This window comes from Canis lupus, chromosome 19 (assembly GCF_048164855.1).
Source record: "Canis lupus baileyi chromosome 19, mCanLup2.hap1, whole genome shotgun sequence".
NCBI lineage: Eukaryota > Metazoa > Chordata > Mammalia > Carnivora > Canidae > Canis > Canis lupus.
Window position 1 is genome coordinate 34,558,202 of NC_132856.1, and position 17,982 is coordinate 34,576,183.

Here is a 17,982-nt window from a genome sequence, read left to right on the forward strand (position 1 = left end):
ATAGACAGAGAGAGAGGGAGAGACATAGGCAGAGGGACAAGCAGGCTTCATTCAGGGAGCCTGATGCAGGACTTGATCCTGGGACCCCAGGATCATGACCTGAGCTCAGGGCAGATGTTCAATTATTGAGCCACCCAGGCGTCCCCAGCTTTTTTAGTTATAAGTTTAGCGTGTATATTTGAGATTTTTCTAATTTTTTGAGAGAGGCTTGTATTACAATGTACTTCCCTCTTAGGACCACTTTTGGTGCATCCCAAACATTTTGAACAGTTGTTTTCATTTGTTTCCATGATTTAAAAAAGTTTTCATTTGTTTCCATGATTTAAAAAAGTTCTTTAATTTCCTGAATGACTCATTCTTTCTTTAGTAGGATGCTTTTTAACCTCCAAGTGTTTGAGTTCCTTCCAAATTTCCTCTTGTGATTGAGTTCATATTTCAAAGCTATGTGGTATGAAAATATACAGGGAATAATACCAATCTTTTGGTACCAGCTGAAACCTGATTTGTGGTGCAGTATGTGATTTATTCTAGAGAATGTTCCATATGCATGAAGAATGTGTATTCTGTTGTTTTAGGATGGAATGCTATGTATATATCTGTGAAGTCCATCTGATCCAGTATGTCATTCAAAGCCCTTATTTCCTTGTTGATCCTCTGCTCAGATGATCTGTTCATTGCAGTGAGTGGGGTGTTGAAGTCCTCTACTATTATTGTATTATTATCAATATGTTTCTTTAATTTGGTTATTAATTGGTTGGTATAATTGGCTGCTCCCATGTTAGGAGCATATATTTATAATTGTTAGATCTTCTTGTTGGATAGATGCTTTAAGTATGATATAGTGTCCCTCTTCATCTCTTACTATAGTCTTTGGTTTAGATTGAATTTGTCTGATATGAGGATTACTACCCCAGCTTTCTTTTGATGTCCATTAGTGTGATAAATGGTTCTCCACCCCCTCATTTTCAGTCTGGAGGTGTCTTTAAGTCTAAAGTGAGTCTCTTGTAGACAGCAGATAGATGGGTCTTGCTTTTTTATCCAATCTGATACCCTGTGTCTTTTGGTTGGGGCATGAGCCCATTTACCTTCAAAGTAACTATTGAAATATATGAATTTAGTGCCATGGTATTACCTATAAGATCCCTGTTTCTGTAGATTGTCTCTGTTCCTTTCTGGTTTATGTTATTCTTCTGTTTTCTCTTTGCTTACAGAATCTTCCTTAATATTTCTTGCAGGGCTTATTTAGTGGTCACATATTCCTTCAGTTTCTGTCTGTCCTGGAAGCTCTTTACCTCTCCTTCCATTCTGAATGACAGCTTTCCTGGATAAGATATTCTTGGATGCATGTTTTTCTCAATTAGTACCCTGAATATAACATGTCTGTCCTTTCTGGCCTGCCAGGTCTCTGTGGATAGGTCTGCTGCCAGTCTAATGTTCCTACCCCTGTAGATTAAGAACTTCTTGTCTCGACCTGCTTTGGATCTTCTCTTTATCTCTGAAATTTGCAAGCTTTACTTATTTGTCAGGGTGTTGATCTATTTTGATTGATTTTGGGTCCTCTCTACTATTGGACTTGAGTTCCTGTTTCCTTCCCCAGATTAGGGGAGTTCTTGGCTATGATTTGTTTAAATATACTTTCTGGCCCTCTCTTTCTTCCTTCTCCCTCAGAGGCCCCAATAATTCTAATACCTTTTAAATTTTATAATGTCACTGATTTCTCAAAGCCTCCCTTCATGGTCCATTAGTTGTTTTTCTCTCTTCCTCAGCTTCCTTAACTTTTCATCAACTTGTCTTCTATGTCACTTACTCTCCCTTCTGCCTCATTTACCAAGCTGTTAGAGCATCCAATTTAGACTGTGTCTCAGTTAGAGCATTTTAAATTTCTGCCTGATTAGGTCTCATTTCTGCACCAAGAAATTCTCTAGTTTTTAATGCTTTTTTCAATTCCAGCTATTAACTTTATAATTACTATCCTGAATTACAGCTCTGACATCTCATTTATATCCATATCAATTAAGTCTGTTGCAGAGAATATACCTCTGGTTCTTTCCTTTGTTGTGAACTCCTCCTTTTAGTCATTGTGCTTAGAGAAGAATAGATGAACGAGTGAAAAATATCAACCACAACCCAAGCAAAATACAAATCCAAAGAGGTCAGAAGCCAAAAAAGAAAAGAAAGAGAAAAATAAAAAGGAAAGAAAAGAAGGGAAACTTAAAAAGGGGGTGGTGGTGGAATATAACTCAGGGTGGACAAAACAGAGTGATCCACTTGGTCCTGAGTGTATTTTGGTCTGTGTGTTAGAAGACACTAAAGCCCAAAATTGAAAAGAAAGCAAAACTTATATATATACAAAAATAAATGTGAATAGAGTGAAAGGATGCCCAAAATAAAGAATATATCTATAAAATGTACATGTAAAAAATGGAAGTTAAAAAAAGACTTAAAATCAGAGTTGATAAAACAAGAAACTAGTTGAAAAAGGGAAAAAGAAAACAGAAATGGAAAATTTTAAACTAAAAGATAAACAAATCATGAGAAAAGAACCCTCGAATTCTATGCACTATTTTCCCTTAGAGCTGGTGCTTTGCAGTCCTGTGAGATCTGTAAACTTAGTATTCCCCTGTTCTTCCAGCTGGTCTACTGGGGGAGGGGTCTACTGCAATGATTCACAGGTGTCTGCCTGGGTGGGATTGCACTGCCCCATGCCAGGGGACAGGGCTCAGCTAAGCTCTTTCTAGTTGTTCCCTGATGCCTTTCTGTACCTCTTTATAGGGTGAAAAATAAAATGGCCACATCCAATATCCAGCCCCAGAGCCAAAAGATGTCAGTCCTCTCTCTTCAGTAAACCTTCAGGGATAAGTGGTCTTCACTTTTGTGTGTGCCAAACTCTGCAGATCCCACAGTGTGTGCCCATACCAATCCTCTTGGGGGAAAGTGGAGGGTCTTCCCATTACTGTCCTTTACAGGGTCTCTGCATTGAGAACTGTCACATGCACCCACTCCTTCCAGGGGAAGGGAGGAGGGTCCTCAAGTTCCTACCTTCATGGAGAGTGGTCAACCAACCAACCCTGGCTCTTGGTTTATTGCAAATAGAATTGATGGTAACCAGTTTTCCTGCTCCAATGCTTGAGAACTCTACTGGCCCAGGCACCCTTGTACTTTCTGTGACTCTGGGGATCCTGAGACTACAGTGCCCCAACTAAGACTCTACCTGGGTTCACCACCTGAGCACCTTTCATGCAGGGATGTCTCTCACTGGAGCAGATTTCTAAGGGTTCTGATCTTGTACTCCAGGGCTATAAAACTTGCCTGCAGCTGGCTTATGGAGGCTCCCTTCCCTTGTCACTTAATTTCTTATATATCGCTTCAGATTCACTTTTTTTCACCTCCTGCCTTACAGAAAGTGGTTGCTTTTCTACTTGTAGAGTTCCAGTAATTATTATCTTAATCTCAGGTTGAATTCACGGGTGTTCAAAATGATTTGATAGTTATCTAGCTAAATTCAAGGGACCAGATGAAACAAGGTCCCTTACTCCTCTGCCATCTTGAGCTTTCCCTGTTAACATGTTAGCGTTCATCATTCCACTCTTTTATGAATAAACAAAAACATTTTAAAATATAATTTATAACAAGTTTTCTTTCAAATAGTCATCTGAAAGTTTTCATGACTATGTGATATTCTAGCCTATGAATCTAGCAAATATTGCACTTCCCTATTTTTAGACATTTAGCTTTTTATTCCTTCCATAATATTGTAAAGGTAAAAATGCTTTTTAATTATTCAGGCTTATCCGGAATCCATAAGAAAAGATTGGGTTCGAGAATGGCCTGGCCAAGTTGTACTTTGTGTTTCTCAAATGTTCTGGACTTCTGAGACACAGGAAGTTATAAGTGGTGGGACAGAGGTAAAGCATTATTTATTTATTTATTTATTTATTTATTTATTTATTTATTTATTTATTTATTTATTTATTTATTATGTAGCGAGAATGCACACAGGGGAGGGGCAGAGAGAGAGGGAGAATCTTAAGCAGGCTTCATACCCAGCACAAACTCCACGCAGGGCTTGATTTCATGACCATAAGATGATGACCTGAGCTGAAATCAAGAGTCCAACATTTAACCGATTAGCCACCGAGGTGCCCTAAAGCATTTTTTTTTTACACAAAATCATTTCTACTGTGATGTTTCTTAGTTAGCTTATCTATTCTTCATAAAGGCAGTCTTCCCACCAGTTTGTACATCTAGCGTTAAAATTATACAATTTGCTGAAAACTTGTTCTTGGCATTTTATGAAGGTTAGACAAACTCATTCTGTTTTATAATTCATCTCTATATTGAGATATATTATGAAGTCAGAATTGTTTTGTAAAAGAGTATATAAAATATATGTTTTAGATACTATATATCATTAGTTTAATTGCTTTTTTATTTTGTAGGCATTAAAGAAGTACTATAACGAACTTCAGAATCAGCTAAATGATATTGTAGAGCTGGTAAGGGGAAAATTGTCGAAGCAGACCAGGATCACTCTGGGGGCTTTGGTTACAATTGATGTCCATGCTAGAGATGTGGTCATGGACATGATTGATATAGGTATGTGACTCTTTAATGTTAAAGATAAAATATCAATAGCTTCTAGAAACAGAGATTTATACAGACATCTTTTTCTCTCTCTACAGAATTTATTTTACATGATTTTTCTCTAAATTGGAAAACAAATTATTTTAATATTTGCTGTTATAAAAGTTGATAGAATACCTATTTTTCAAAGATTTTTCCATTTCATTCAAGATTATATGTCTTGTTTTATTTTATTCTTTCTAGGTGTCTCACATGACACAGATTTCCAGTGGCTTGCTCAGCTTCGATATTATTGGGAATATGACAATGCTCGAGTTCATATCATTAATTGCAATGTGAAATATGCTTATGAATATCTTGGTAACTCACCTCGACTTGTCATTACTCCTCTAACGGACAGGTGTTACAGAACATTGGTATGCATTTAAATTATTTTAATTCATACATTAGAAACTACTTTTTGGTTTATTGTCATATTTTCTTATCCAAATTTAACATGGCTATCCTCATTTTATTCTCTTACCTGTAATGGTTGATTTGAGCTATTCCTTCCTAGTCCCTAGATCCCTTTATATGAAATTATAGTAATAAATATTTACTTCTGGGTGCTTCTGTAGAATACAAGAGTGTTTGGATTCTAATTCTTGAAAATCATGAGTCATTTCTATTGTGGATAATTAAAAAAGAAGGTATTTGAGATTTAAACAGAAGACTGGAGCTGCAGGAAATGGTATCAGTTTTTGCAGTGGAGTTCTGGGAGACATGACAGGAAGACAAATGAAGTCCATCTGGGCCTTAGAACACCAAGTTATTTCTGTTGAAACGGAGGAAAAGAGCTGAAATGCAGGGAGTGGTGCTAAGGTCTGTGTGTTGAGAAGCTATGGAAGATAAAGCTATGACTATAAACAACAACAGCAAAAACTACCTGGGAATAATGTTGCCTGATAAAATACAGGACTCTCAGGTAAATTAGTTATACCAATAAATTATTCATTGTCTATCTGAAATTCAAACTTAACTGGGCATTCTGTATTTTAATTTGCTAAACCTGGTAACCTTACCTGAGAATTGAGGAGAACCATCAAGAAATACCAATCTACCTGTGCTAAGTAAGTAAAATTAAGGTTCATTGAGTTCTCTAGAAGCAGAGATGAAATGGGGGTTCTAGGGCAAATGATTTACTAGGGAATGCTCTCAATAAAAACCTGTAGAGTGAGGAGAATAGGGGGGAAAGCTAACTAACAATGCAGTTTCAACAGAAGTATAGCCTTAGCCTAATCTCATGGCTCTGATGAATGGCATCATGGGGGTATCCTACTTTAAGGCAAAGGAGCCTGGCTTTTTTTTTTTTTTTTAAGATTTTTATTTATTTATTCATGACACACACACACACACACACACACACACACACACACACACACAGAGGCAGAGACACAGGCAGAAGGAGAAGCAGGCTCCATGCAGGGAGCCTGATGTGGGACTCAATCTTGGGATTTCAGGATCATGCCCTGGGCTGAAGGCAGGTGCTAAACCGCTGAGCCACCCAGGGATCCCAGAGCCTGGCTTTCATATCCCTTTATGGTCATTGGTTATCAGTCACCCCTGGGGCTAGGGCACGAAAATTAAGAAAGGGAAACTTCACTAAAATGGAGCTGGGAGGCTAGAAGGAGAAGCTCTCAAGCCCTACTACCACCCATCATGCAAAGCCAACAGGAAGAGAAGTACTATCATTCCTGACAGGAAGAAACATGTACAGGACTTCCTAGCCTGGAATAAGGACTTTCTTCTTCTCCGGAAAGAGCCCAGCCAATGAGAGACTGTCTCAACTCAGCCAATAAGAAGCTACTGCACTTGGAACTCCCAGTTTCCTGGAAAAAAAAAAAAAAAAGGAACTCCCAGTTTCTTCTAATGGATTACTTGTTTATAATGACCCTTCCCATTGCTCCCTTTCCTCTATAAAAGAGCCTTCCTATCCTTCATTCTCTAGGCTTACCCATGGTTCTGTAGAAGCTTGTATGTTCTGAATTGAAATTGTCTGCTATTCTTGAACAAATCCATTCTTGCTGGTAAACTAACTGATAGTTTTAAAGGTAACAGGCGTGAGTAAGCTCTCAGGTGTTCGTGGATAAGGTAGCACCTATTATTCTGGGGCAATTCTCAGGAGAAGACAGTTGTACGCTATTTGTAGCTGATACAGCAATTGGGGTTGGATACAATGGCCAATGAAGGGTGTCAGTATATCTAGGATAAAATATTTCTTTCTTTTTTTTAACATTTTTAAAAAAGATTTTATTTATTTATTCATGAGAGACACACAGAGAGACAGAGGCAGGCTCTATGCAGGGAGCCCCACGGGGGACTCAATCCCAGGTCTCCAGGATCACACCCTGGGCTACAGGCGGCGCTAAACCACTGTGCCACTGGGGCTGCCCTTAACATTTGTTTTTATTTAAGTTTGATTTGCAAACATATAGTATAACACACAGTGCTCATCCCATCAATTGCCCTCCTCAGTGCCTGTCATCCAGTTATCCCAACCCCCCAACCCCTCCCCTTCTGCAGCCCTTTGTTTCCCAGAGTTAGGAGTCTCTCATGGTTTGTCTCCCTCTCTAACTTTTTCTACTCAGTTCCCCTCCTTTCCCTTGTAATCCCTTTCACTATTTCTTATATTCCATATATGAGTGAAACCATATGATGATTGTCCTTCTCTGACTGACTTATTTCACTCAGCATAATACCCTCCAGTTCCATGCAGGTCCAAGAAAATGGTGGGTATTTGTCCTTTCTGATGGCTGAGTAATATTCCATTGTATATATAGACCACATCTTCTTTATCCATTCATCTTTCAATGGACACCGAGGCTCCTTCCACAGTTTTTTTTTCCTTCCACAGTTTGACTATTGTGGACATTGCTGCTATAAACATTGGGGTACAGGTGTCCTGGTGTTTCACTACATCTGTATCTTTGGGGTAAATCCCCAGTAGTGTAATTGCTGGGTCATAGGGTAGCTCTATTTTTTTGAGGAACCTCCACACTGTTTTTCAGAGTGGCTGCACCAGTTTACATTCCTACCCACAGTGCATAAGGGTACCCCTTTCTCCACATCCTCTCCAACACTTGTTGATTCCTGTCTTGTTAATTTTCACCATTCTCACTGGTGTGAGGTGGTATTTCATTGTGGTTTTGATTTGTAGTTCCCTGATGGCAAGTGATGCAGAGCATTTTCTCATGTGCTTGTTGGCTATGTCTATGTCTTCTTTGGTGAAATTTCTGTTCATGTCTTCTGCCCATTTCATGATTGGATTTTTTGTTTCTTGGGTGTTGGGTTTAATAAGTTCTTTATAGATCTTGGATACTAGCTCTTTATCTGATATGTCATTTGCAAATATCTTCTCCCATCTGTAGGTTGTCTTTTAGTTTTATTGAGTATTACTTTTGCTGTGCAAAAGATTTTTATCTTGATCAAGTCCAAATAGTTCATTTTTGCTTTTGTTTCCCTTGCCTTTATAGATGTATCTTGCAAGAAGTTACTATGACTAAGTTCAAAAAGGGTGTTGCCTGTGTTCTCCTCTAGGATTTTGATGGATTCTTGTCTCACATTTAGATCTTTCCTCCATTTTGAGTTTATCTTTGTGTGTGATGTAAGACACTGGTCTAGTTTCTTTCTTCTGCATGTGGCTGTCCAATTTTCCCAGCACCATTTATTGAAGAGACTGTCTTTCTTCCAGTGGATAGTCTTTCTTCCTTTGTCGAATATTAGTTGACCATAGAGTTGAGTGCCCATTTCTGGGTTCTCTATTCTGTTCCATTGATCTATGTGTCTGTTTTTGTGCCAGTACCATACTGTCTTGATGATCACAGGTTTGTAACACAGGCTTGAAATCTGGCATTGTGATACCCCTGGCATTGGTTTTCTTTCTCAATATTCCTCTGGCTATTCGGGGTCTTTTCTGATTCCATACAAATCTTAAGATTATTTGTTCCAACTCTGTGAAGGAAGTTCATGGTACTTTGATAGGGATTGCATTGAATGTGTAAATTGCCCTGGATAGCATAGACATTTTCATAATATTTATTCTTCCAATCCATGAGCATGGAATGTTTTTCCATCTCTCTGTGTCTTCTTCAATTTCTTTCAGAAGTGTTCTATAGTTTTTAGGGTATAGATCCTTTACCTCTTTGGTTAGGTTTATTCCTCAGTATCTTATGCTTTTGGATGCAATTGTAAATGGGATTGATTTCTTAATTTATCTTTCTTCAGTCTCATTGTTAGCGTATAGAAATGCCACTGATTTCTGTGCATTGATTTTGTATCCTGCCACATTGCTGAATTGCTGTATGAGTTCTAGCAATCTTGGGATGGAGTCTTTTGGGTTTTCTACATACAGTATCATGTCATCTGTGAAGTGGGAGAGTTTGACTTCTTTGCCAATTTGAATGCCTTTTATTTCTTTTTGTTGTCTGATTGCTGAGGCTAGGACTTCTAGTACTATGTTGAATAACAGTGGTGATAGTGGACATCCCTGTCATGTTTCTGATCTTAGGGGAAAGTCTCTCAGTTTTTCCCCATTGAAAATGATGTTCAATGTGGGCTTTTCATAAATAGCTTTTAAGATGCTGAGGAATGCTCCCTCTATCCCTACACTCTGAAGAGTTTTGATCATGAATGGATGCTGTATTTTGTAAATGGTTTCTCTGCATCTATTGAGAGGATCATATGGTTCTTGCCTTTTCTCTTATTGATGTGATCTATCATGTTGATTGTTTTATGAGTGTTGAACCAGCTTGCATCCCAGGGATAAATCCCACTTGGTCATGGTGAATAATCCTCTTAATCTACTGTTGGATCCTGTTGGTTATCTTGGGAAGAATTTTTGCATCCATGTTCATCCGGGATATTGGTCTATAATTCTCCTTTTTGGTGGGGTCTTTGGTTTTGGAATCAAGGTAATGCCGGCCTCATAAAATGAGTTTGGAAGTATTCCCTCCCTTTCTATCCTTTGAAACAGCTTTAGTAGAATAGGTATTATTTCTTCTTTAAATATTTGATAGAATTCCCCTGGAAGCGATCTGGCCCTGGACTTTTGTGTCTTGGGAGGTTTCTGGTGACTGCTTCAATTTCCTCCCTGGTTATTGGCCTATTAAGGTTTTCTATTTATTCCAGTTCCAGTTTTGGTAATTTGTGGTTTTCCAGAAATGCATCCATTTCTTCTAGATTGCCTAATTTGTTGGCATATAGCTGCTCATAATACGTTTTTAAAATTGTTTGTATTTCCTTGGTATTGGTTGTGATCCTTCCTTTTTTATTCATGATTTTATTAATTTGAGTCTTTTTTCTTTTTAATAAGGCTGGCTAGGGGTTTATCTATCTTATTAATTCTTTCAAAGAACCAACTCCTGGTTCTACAGCTCTTCTGGTCTCTATTTCATTGAATTCTGCTTGAATCTTTATCATATCCCTTCTTCTGCCTATTGTAGGTTTTACTTGCTGTTTTTTCTCCAGTTCCTTTACATGTGACGTTAGCTTGTGTATTTGAGTTGTTTTTTTTTTTCAATTTTTCAAGGGAGGCTTATATTGTATTTCCCTATTAGGACTGCTTTTGCTGTATCCCAAGGATTTTGAATGGTTGTATCTGTAAGAGCCTCATGGACTCTTAATTGTTTTTCTCTTTTTTCCTCAGCTTCCTTCCTTACCATCAACTTGTCTTCTATGTCACTCACTGTCTCTTCCACCTCATTAACCCTAGCAGTTAGAACATCCAGTTTGGATTGTATCTCATTTAACCTATTTTTAATTTCAGCCTGATTATATCTGAATTCTGCAGGAAACGAAGTCTCTAGGATCCTTTATGCTTTTTTCCAGAGCCACCAGTAGTTTTATATTGGACTTATGAATTGAATTTCTGACATCATACTGAAATCCAAATTCTATAACTCTGTGGCAGAGAATATTGTTTCCGGTTCTTTCTTTTGTGGTGAATTCTTCCTTCTAGTCATTTGTCCAGTGCAGAGCGGCTGTATGAGAGGGCTAAACCAAAACTATCAATCACGACCTAAGTAAAATACACCCTAGATGATTCTGAAGGGTCAGAGACCAGAAAATAAAGGAAAAAGAACAGAACAAAATAAAAGGATCACTAAAGTGAAAAACAAATTTTAAAACAAAGTAGTAAAAATAAAAAGTCAAAAATCAAAAACAAAGAAGACAAAATAAAAAGAAAAAAAGTAAAGAAAAGAGAAAAAAGAAGGGAGGTATGGTGGTGGTGAGGAAGTGGTAGTGGAGAGAGAATGTGATCTACCTGATGGGTCTAGAGGGTGATCCTCTTGGTTCAGAGTGTATTTTGTTCTGTATGTTAGAAGATGCTCAATTCCAAATTTATATAAACCAGCAATACTTATACAAAGGTCCAACATTGACCACAAAAACATAAACAAGATAAAAGAGGGGGGCAGAATGGGAAAGAAGAGAGAATATAATCTCACAGAATGAACCAACATGGTGTTCCACTTGGTTCTGGGTGTATGTTGGTCGTGTTTTAGAAGGTACTAACTTCCACCACTGTAAAATAAAATGAGGCAGAAAAAACAAAAACAAAAAACAAATACCCATATCTCGTATATCTACCAAAATTAAATTGAATATGTTGAAGGGAATCCAGAAGTGAAAAATATATTTAAGACATGTAATTGTAGAAATATGAAAGTCAAAAAGGAAAAAACTTAAAAATCAAGAGTTGTAAAATACTGTAGTTAAGGTGGGAAAATAGAAAAAATATTGGAAATTTTTAGTCTGATATAAAAACGAGTTGTAATGGAAAAGAAAGAAAGAAAAAGAAAGAAAGAAAGAAGAAAGAAAGAAAGAAAGAAAGAAAGAAAGAAAGAAAGAAAGAAAAAAAGGACCCTCTAGTTCTATGTACTATTTTCCCTCAGTCCTGGAGGTTTCCAGTGCTGCTTGTTCAGTAAACTTGCTTTTCCCTTGTACTTCCAGCAGTTCTTCTGGGGAGGGGTCTGCTGTGCTGATTCTCAGGTGTCTGTGCCTGAGTGGAGATGCCCGCCCCTTATCAGGTGCTAGGCTTAGTATGAGCTGTTTATCCTATGAGGCCTTTGTTCCTTAGAAGCCCTGCCTTTCCCAGGCAGAGGTGAAACAGAGGGGAAAAAAATGGTGGTGGCCAGATTTCTAGCGCTGGAGTTGAGCTCCCTGCAAGTAACTAAGCAGTCTCTCAGTCCGCACTGGCCTCGATGCTCCTGGGGGCAAGCACCGGTGCACTGATCTGCACAGCTTGTGGGCACCCAGCAGTAAGAGAGTTCTTGCTTTCCTGTGCCCTCCCTGCTTCCGCCTGTCTCAGGGGGAGTGAAGCCTTGCCAGCTTTGTCCACTTGGGCATCTTGGGATCTGGGGCCCTGTGCCGCTGGCCCGTGCTCCTGGGGACCGCCTCTCCTGAAGAGAATGGAGTAAAGCCACCTCCGTCCCTTGCCAGCCTCTAGAGTAAACGCAGCTCCAGAGCCAGCCCGCCAAACTCCTGGCTTCTCCAAAATGCCCCGTGGGCTGCGGCACTCCAACCCTTTACTGATGTCGGACCGTGGTTTGTGGTGAGCTTTCCCCTGGGCACCCCTCCTCTTATAGTGACTCCAGGAAACTTTTTTGTTTGTTTTGTTTTAAGATTTTTATTTATTTATTCATGAGCGACACACACACACACACACACACACACACACACAGAGGCAGAGACATAGGCAGAGGGAGAAGCAGGCTCCATGCAGGGAGCCTGACGTGGGACTCGACCCGGGGACTCCAGGATTATGCCCTGGGCCGAAGGCAGGCGCGGTAAACCGCTGAGCCATCCAGGGATCCCCGACTCCAGGAATCTTAAGGCTTCACAGTCCCTCCTGAGATTCTGCCTAATTTCCCTGCTAAGCACTTTTTCATCAGGGAAAACTCGGGCTTGGATTTTTAATGTTCCCACTTCTCCAGGGCTGGGCTTTCCTGCCCCGGAGGCTTTTGCTGCTCCATTTTAACCCTGCTAGTCACGGTTCCCCTTACCCACTTTATTCTTTTTTTATTTTATTTTTTCACCTTCCTACCTTGTTAGAAGTGAAAACCCTTCTCTCTGTAGCGTTCCAGCTGTTCTCTAAATCTCAGGTCGAATTCGTAGGTGTTCAGGATGTTTTGAAAGTTGTCTGGTTAAGTTTGTGGGGCCAGATGAGTTGAGGACCTCTACTCTTCTGCCATCTTGCTGATAGGATAAAATGTTTCATCAAACCTTTCTACTTTTTCAGGAAGCTACCAGAGGGCTGGGACCATGTCTGTCTTGTTCTCTAGTCTAGGGGTGAACAAGTACACAGTCCCTAAATATTTATTGTGTAAATGAATCTCAAGCTTCTGTCTCCTCCCTGGGACCTCAGAGAAGTCAGAAGCTGTCAGTACTTGTGGAAGCTCACAGCTTTGAGTTGTAAGATAAGAATCTCATTAACACTTGTATAAAACACTAGATATTGAAAAAATTTCTATTATCCATAATAAAGGGAATCCATTTGCAAGCATTTTCTTGAAATTGTAAAGAAGGGAGAGAACCTGAGGTTTCCAGCAATCAAGTTAATGGGTATTAATAGTATAAAGCATTTAGTATAACCTTAAAATGGTTAAAATATTGATACTGCCTTTATTTAATAAGCCGTTTTAGTAAATGTGAAAATATGATTTATTAATCAAAATTTTTATTTTAATTTTATTAAATTATTTTATAAAAATAGACTTTTTTTAAAGAGCAGTTTTATAGGTTCACAGCAAAATTAAGCAGAGAGTACGGAGAGTTCCCAGGTATGCCTTACTGTACCATATGTACAACTTTGGTCTTAACTCTATTTTTTTCTAAAAGGAGTTAAGTTTCATACTTAACCCTTATACTAGTTTTCTTGAAATAAACTCCACAGTTGGAGTTGACTGTAATTTGTGTGCTTCCAGCCACTGTTCTAGTCCTTTTGGGGACTCAGGAAGAATTCAGAAACTGCTGACTTTGCTCTTAAGCAGCTTTAAAGACTAATTGTGAGGAAAAAAACCCAAATGTACAAAATTAACTTTAATGCAATGTAGAAAGTGATCATATTGATAAGAGAAGTACAGAACAGTGTTGTAGGATGGAGAAAATGGAGAACATACTATGGGTGGAGTGCAATAGCCAGGGTGAATTGTGGACAAAGTTGCATAAGAGGTCCTCTGTTTCTTTTCCAACTGATGGGCCCCCACTTAAAATACTCATTTGCACGGGTTGGCTTTTGGCAGCAAGCCATGGAGATTGCCATTAATGATCTCTACAACTGTCTCCACAACCATCTCTACTCAAACCTTTCTGACCCAGTGTTAATGTCTCAAGGCTAGATTCCTTTTGTTTTTAAAGGCGAATGGAGGGATCCCTGGGTGGCGCAGTGGTTTGGCGCCTGCCTTTGGCCCAGGGCGTGATCCTGGAGACCCGGAATCGAATCCCACGTCGGGCTCCCGGTGCATGGAGCCTGCTTCTCCCTCTGCCTGTGTCTCTGCCTCTCTCTCTCTCTCTCTCTCTCTCTGTGACTATCATAAATAAATAAAAAAAAATTAAAAAAAAATAAATAAAGGCGAATGGGATATCCATGAGGTATTATAATATAAGGAGATTCTGATACATTTTTATTTTTTGTAGAGCTGCTTTTTCCTTGGGTAGCTAGAAAAATGCATGCTAAAAGTTAACAGAATTATATTACTGCCTCTTTGAAGCTACAAATAAGACTAAATCCAGGGATCCTGGGTGGTGCAGCGGTTTGGCGCCTGCCTTTGGCCCAGGGCGCGATCCTGGGGACCCGGGATTGAGTCCCACATCGGGCTCCCGGTGCATGGAGCCTGCTTCTCCCTCTGCCTGTGTCTCTGCCTCTCTCTCTTTCTCTCTCTGTGACTATCATAAAAAAAAAAAAAAAAAAAAAAGACTAAATCCATTTTGTCAGCAATTGTCTATTATAGGTACCCCCCCCCAAGCTAAGCATGAATTTCTTTTCATATGTATTTTTCTTTTCAGATAGGTGCCTTCTATTTAAACCTTGGAGGAGCTCCAGAAGGGCCAGCAGGCACAGGCAAAACTGAAACCACCAAGGACTTGGCTAAAGCTCTTGCTGTCCAATGTGTGGTATTCAACTGTTCAGATGGGCTAGATTACCTAGCAATGGGAAAGGTAAACTTGCATATTAAATGTTGCAAACTTATAGCTAGGTCAACTGGATAAACTGAAGGAAACTCACATTTAAGCATTATTTGAATGTTTATGCATTATTTGAACCTCAGTTTTAGGGGTAAAGATATCATTTTTATATTTGGGGGTTTATTGGGCTTCATTTTTAGGTTTGACTTAAAGGATTAAATATTTGTTTCACAAATGATGCCTCTTTATAAGAAAACTCGACTCCTTTTTTCCCTTGTTTTTAGTTTTTTAAAGGATTGGCTTCTTCCGGTGCTTGGGCTTGCTTTGATGAATTCAACAGGATTGAGTTGGAAGTGTTGTCGGTGGTAGCTCAGCAGATCCTTTGCATCCAGAGAGCCATTCAGCAGAAACTAGAAGCGTTTGTTTTCGAAGGAACAGAACTGAAGCTCAATCCAAACTGTTTTGTAGCTATTACCATGAATCCTGGCTATGCAGGACGCTCTGAACTGCCAGACAATCTGAAGGTAATATTTTGTAAGAGTCAATTTAACCAAACATAGCAGCAGCGCAATCCACTCATAATTTTCTCACATGCGTTTGTAAATCTCCCTTTTACCTTTGCCATTACCTATAAGGTAAAACTCTAAAAACTTTTTTAGGTGTCTAACACATATTAAAATACACAAAACCAATACAGTACTGCTGGCAAAAAAATCACAGAATTAATGAAAAGATGCTGCGTTGGGGGAATAAACTTGAATCTCACCACATTCTGTTGGGATGCTTGTGCTCAGCTCTTGAAGAATGGTTTCCTTGATATAAATAATATATTTCATTCATTATATATTTCAGGTTCTTTTTAGAACAGTAGCTATGATGGTTCCAAACTATGCGCTCATAGCAGAAATCTCCCTCTATTCCTATGGATTTTTGAATGCAAAACCTCTGTCCGTGAAGATAGTGATGACCTACAGGCTTTGCTCAGAGCAGCTCTCGTCACAGTTTCATTATGACTATGGCATGCGAGCAGTAAAAGCAGTTTTAGTGGCCGCTGGAAACCTAAAACTGAAATTTCCCCATGAAAATGAAGATATGCTGGTAAGCATTAAATATATATGTTGTGAAAGCTTCAGTATGAGATTTATTTACTTATTTATTTTAGGAAAGTTGATGAGGAGCTATAAATAGGCAAATAAGAGAATTGTTGGCTTTGAAACTTTTTATGTGTGGTTGAAGTAATAGTTTGCAGGGTTATGTTATTCATTATAATTTATATGCATCCAAGGACCTTTTAGCATTATTTAATATGGGGATTCTACAGAACAATGTGAAAGGAACTTTGACTTCTGGTGGTGGGGAGGGTGAGGAATATGGGCAACTAACTTATGTTGCACTCTTTGGATGATTTTAGCTTCTTCGATCAATTAAAGATGTAAATGAACCAAAGTTTCTATCACATGATATACCCTTATTTAATGGAATAACTAGTGACCTGTTTCCTGGTATTAAACTTCCTGAAGCTGACTATCATGTAAGTAAGCCTGTGAAAATGACTTATTCTGCAAATAAATTTATCTGATGACTCAGTCATTTTAAATGAGTGAAATTATTCTATTGGGAGGATAAACCCCTTTCATTAATGAGAATGAGCAAAGTTTAGTATCTTCTGTCATATGATACAAGATTCAGATTAAAGATAATGCTTTTTCTAAGAGAATGAGTACTTTTGTGATTTATAATACTACAATGTGTACTATGATTCTGTTGTATACTTTTAGCAGGTAAAAAAAGAAAAGTGGCAAAACATTCTGTAGTTAACATAAAAATTTCTCATATTTAAGTAATATGCTGACCATTTTTAAAGGAAACAAACCATGTGCATTTTCAATTTCATCTAAATTATAGATGTTAAAATGTACATATATACATATGTATACACATAGTAAGTGTCTTCTGTTTATAGCTGTTATTTAATGTAAAATCAAGATAAAAAATTTAATTAAGTTTTTAATTTAATTTCAGGATAGTTAACATACACTATTATATTAGTTTCAGATATACAATACAGTGATTCATCAATTCTATATACTACTCCGTGCTCATCACGATAAGTGTACTCTTTAATCCCCATCACCTATTTCACCTATCTGTCCACCACTCTGGTAACTAACCATCTGTTTGTTCTTTATAGTTAAGAGTCTGTTTCTTGTTTTTTTTTTTTTTTTTTTTCCTCTCTCCTCTTCCCTTTGCTCATTTGTTTTGTTTCTTAAATTCCATGTATGAGTGAAATCATATGGTATCTGTGTTTCTCTGACTGACTTATTTCATTTAGCATTATACTCTCTAGCTCCATCCAGGTCATTGCAAAAGGCAGAATTTCCTTCCTTTTTATGGCTGAATAACATTCCATTGTATATATATATATATACACCACTTCTTCTTTATTCATCTATCAATGGATTCTTGGGTTGCTTCCATAATTTGGCTATTATAGATAGTGGTGTTATAAACATAGGGGTGCATGTATCCCTTTGAATTAGTGGTTTTGTATTATTTGGGTAAATGCCCAATAGTGAAATTGCTGGATTGTATAGGGTGGTTCTATTTTTTAACTTTTTGAGGAACTGTTTTTCAGAGTAGCTACACCAGTTTGCATTCCCACCAACAGTGCAAGAAGCTTCCTTTTTCTCCACATCTTGCCAAAACTTGTTTCTTGTGTTTTGATTTTAGCCATTTTAACAGATGTGAGGTGGTATCTATTGAGGATTTGACACCAAGGGGATGTTCAACAATTCAATTCTGACACTGACTCCAGGTAGTTAGTGTCAGACTTCACAAGACTTGCCCTCACTTCAGACAGTCTCAAGTCCTGGGCCACCTATGTTTCTTTCTTTATTTTTTTAAATTTTTATTTATTTATGATAGTCACACACACACACACAGAGGCAGAGACATAGGCAGAGGGAGAAGCAGGCTCCATGCACCGGGAGCCCGACGTGGGATTCGATCCCGGGTCTCCAGGATCTCGCCCTGGGCCAAAGGCAGGCGCTAAACCGCTGTGCCACCCAGGGATCCCTGGGCCACCTATGTTTCTGACTGGGTTTTCCACAATTTTCCTGCCCAGCTTTGATAATTCATTAGACTAGCCACAGAACTCAGGAACACGGTTTATGTTTACTGGCTTATTTTTTAAAGATTTTATTTATTTATTCATGAGAGAGAGAGAGAGAGAGA

General features: G+C 38.5%; 1 protein-coding gene across 4 annotated transcripts in view; it reads left to right on the forward strand.

Moving 5' to 3' along the window:
• Positions 1-17,982, forward strand: part of DNAH12 (dynein axonemal heavy chain 12) — a 203,784-nt gene that overhangs the window by 56,488 nt on the left and 129,314 nt on the right. For all 4 annotated transcript variants that reach the window (XR_012011905.1, XM_072785760.1, XM_072785758.1 and 1 more), the window contains exons 23-29: positions 3,786-3,905; positions 4,440-4,596; positions 4,828-5,000; positions 14,629-14,781; positions 15,033-15,272; positions 15,601-15,846; positions 16,160-16,279. Coding sequence is in view for 3 of the 4 variants with exons in the window: in XM_072785760.1 (XP_072641861.1) it covers positions 3,786-3,905; positions 4,440-4,596; positions 4,828-5,000; positions 14,629-14,781; positions 15,033-15,272; positions 15,601-15,846; positions 16,160-16,279 (1,209 nt within the window). In the remaining variant the exon portion in view is untranslated. The remainder of the gene's footprint in view (positions 1-3,785; positions 3,906-4,439; positions 4,597-4,827; positions 5,001-14,628; positions 14,782-15,032; positions 15,273-15,600; positions 15,847-16,159; positions 16,280-17,982) is intronic.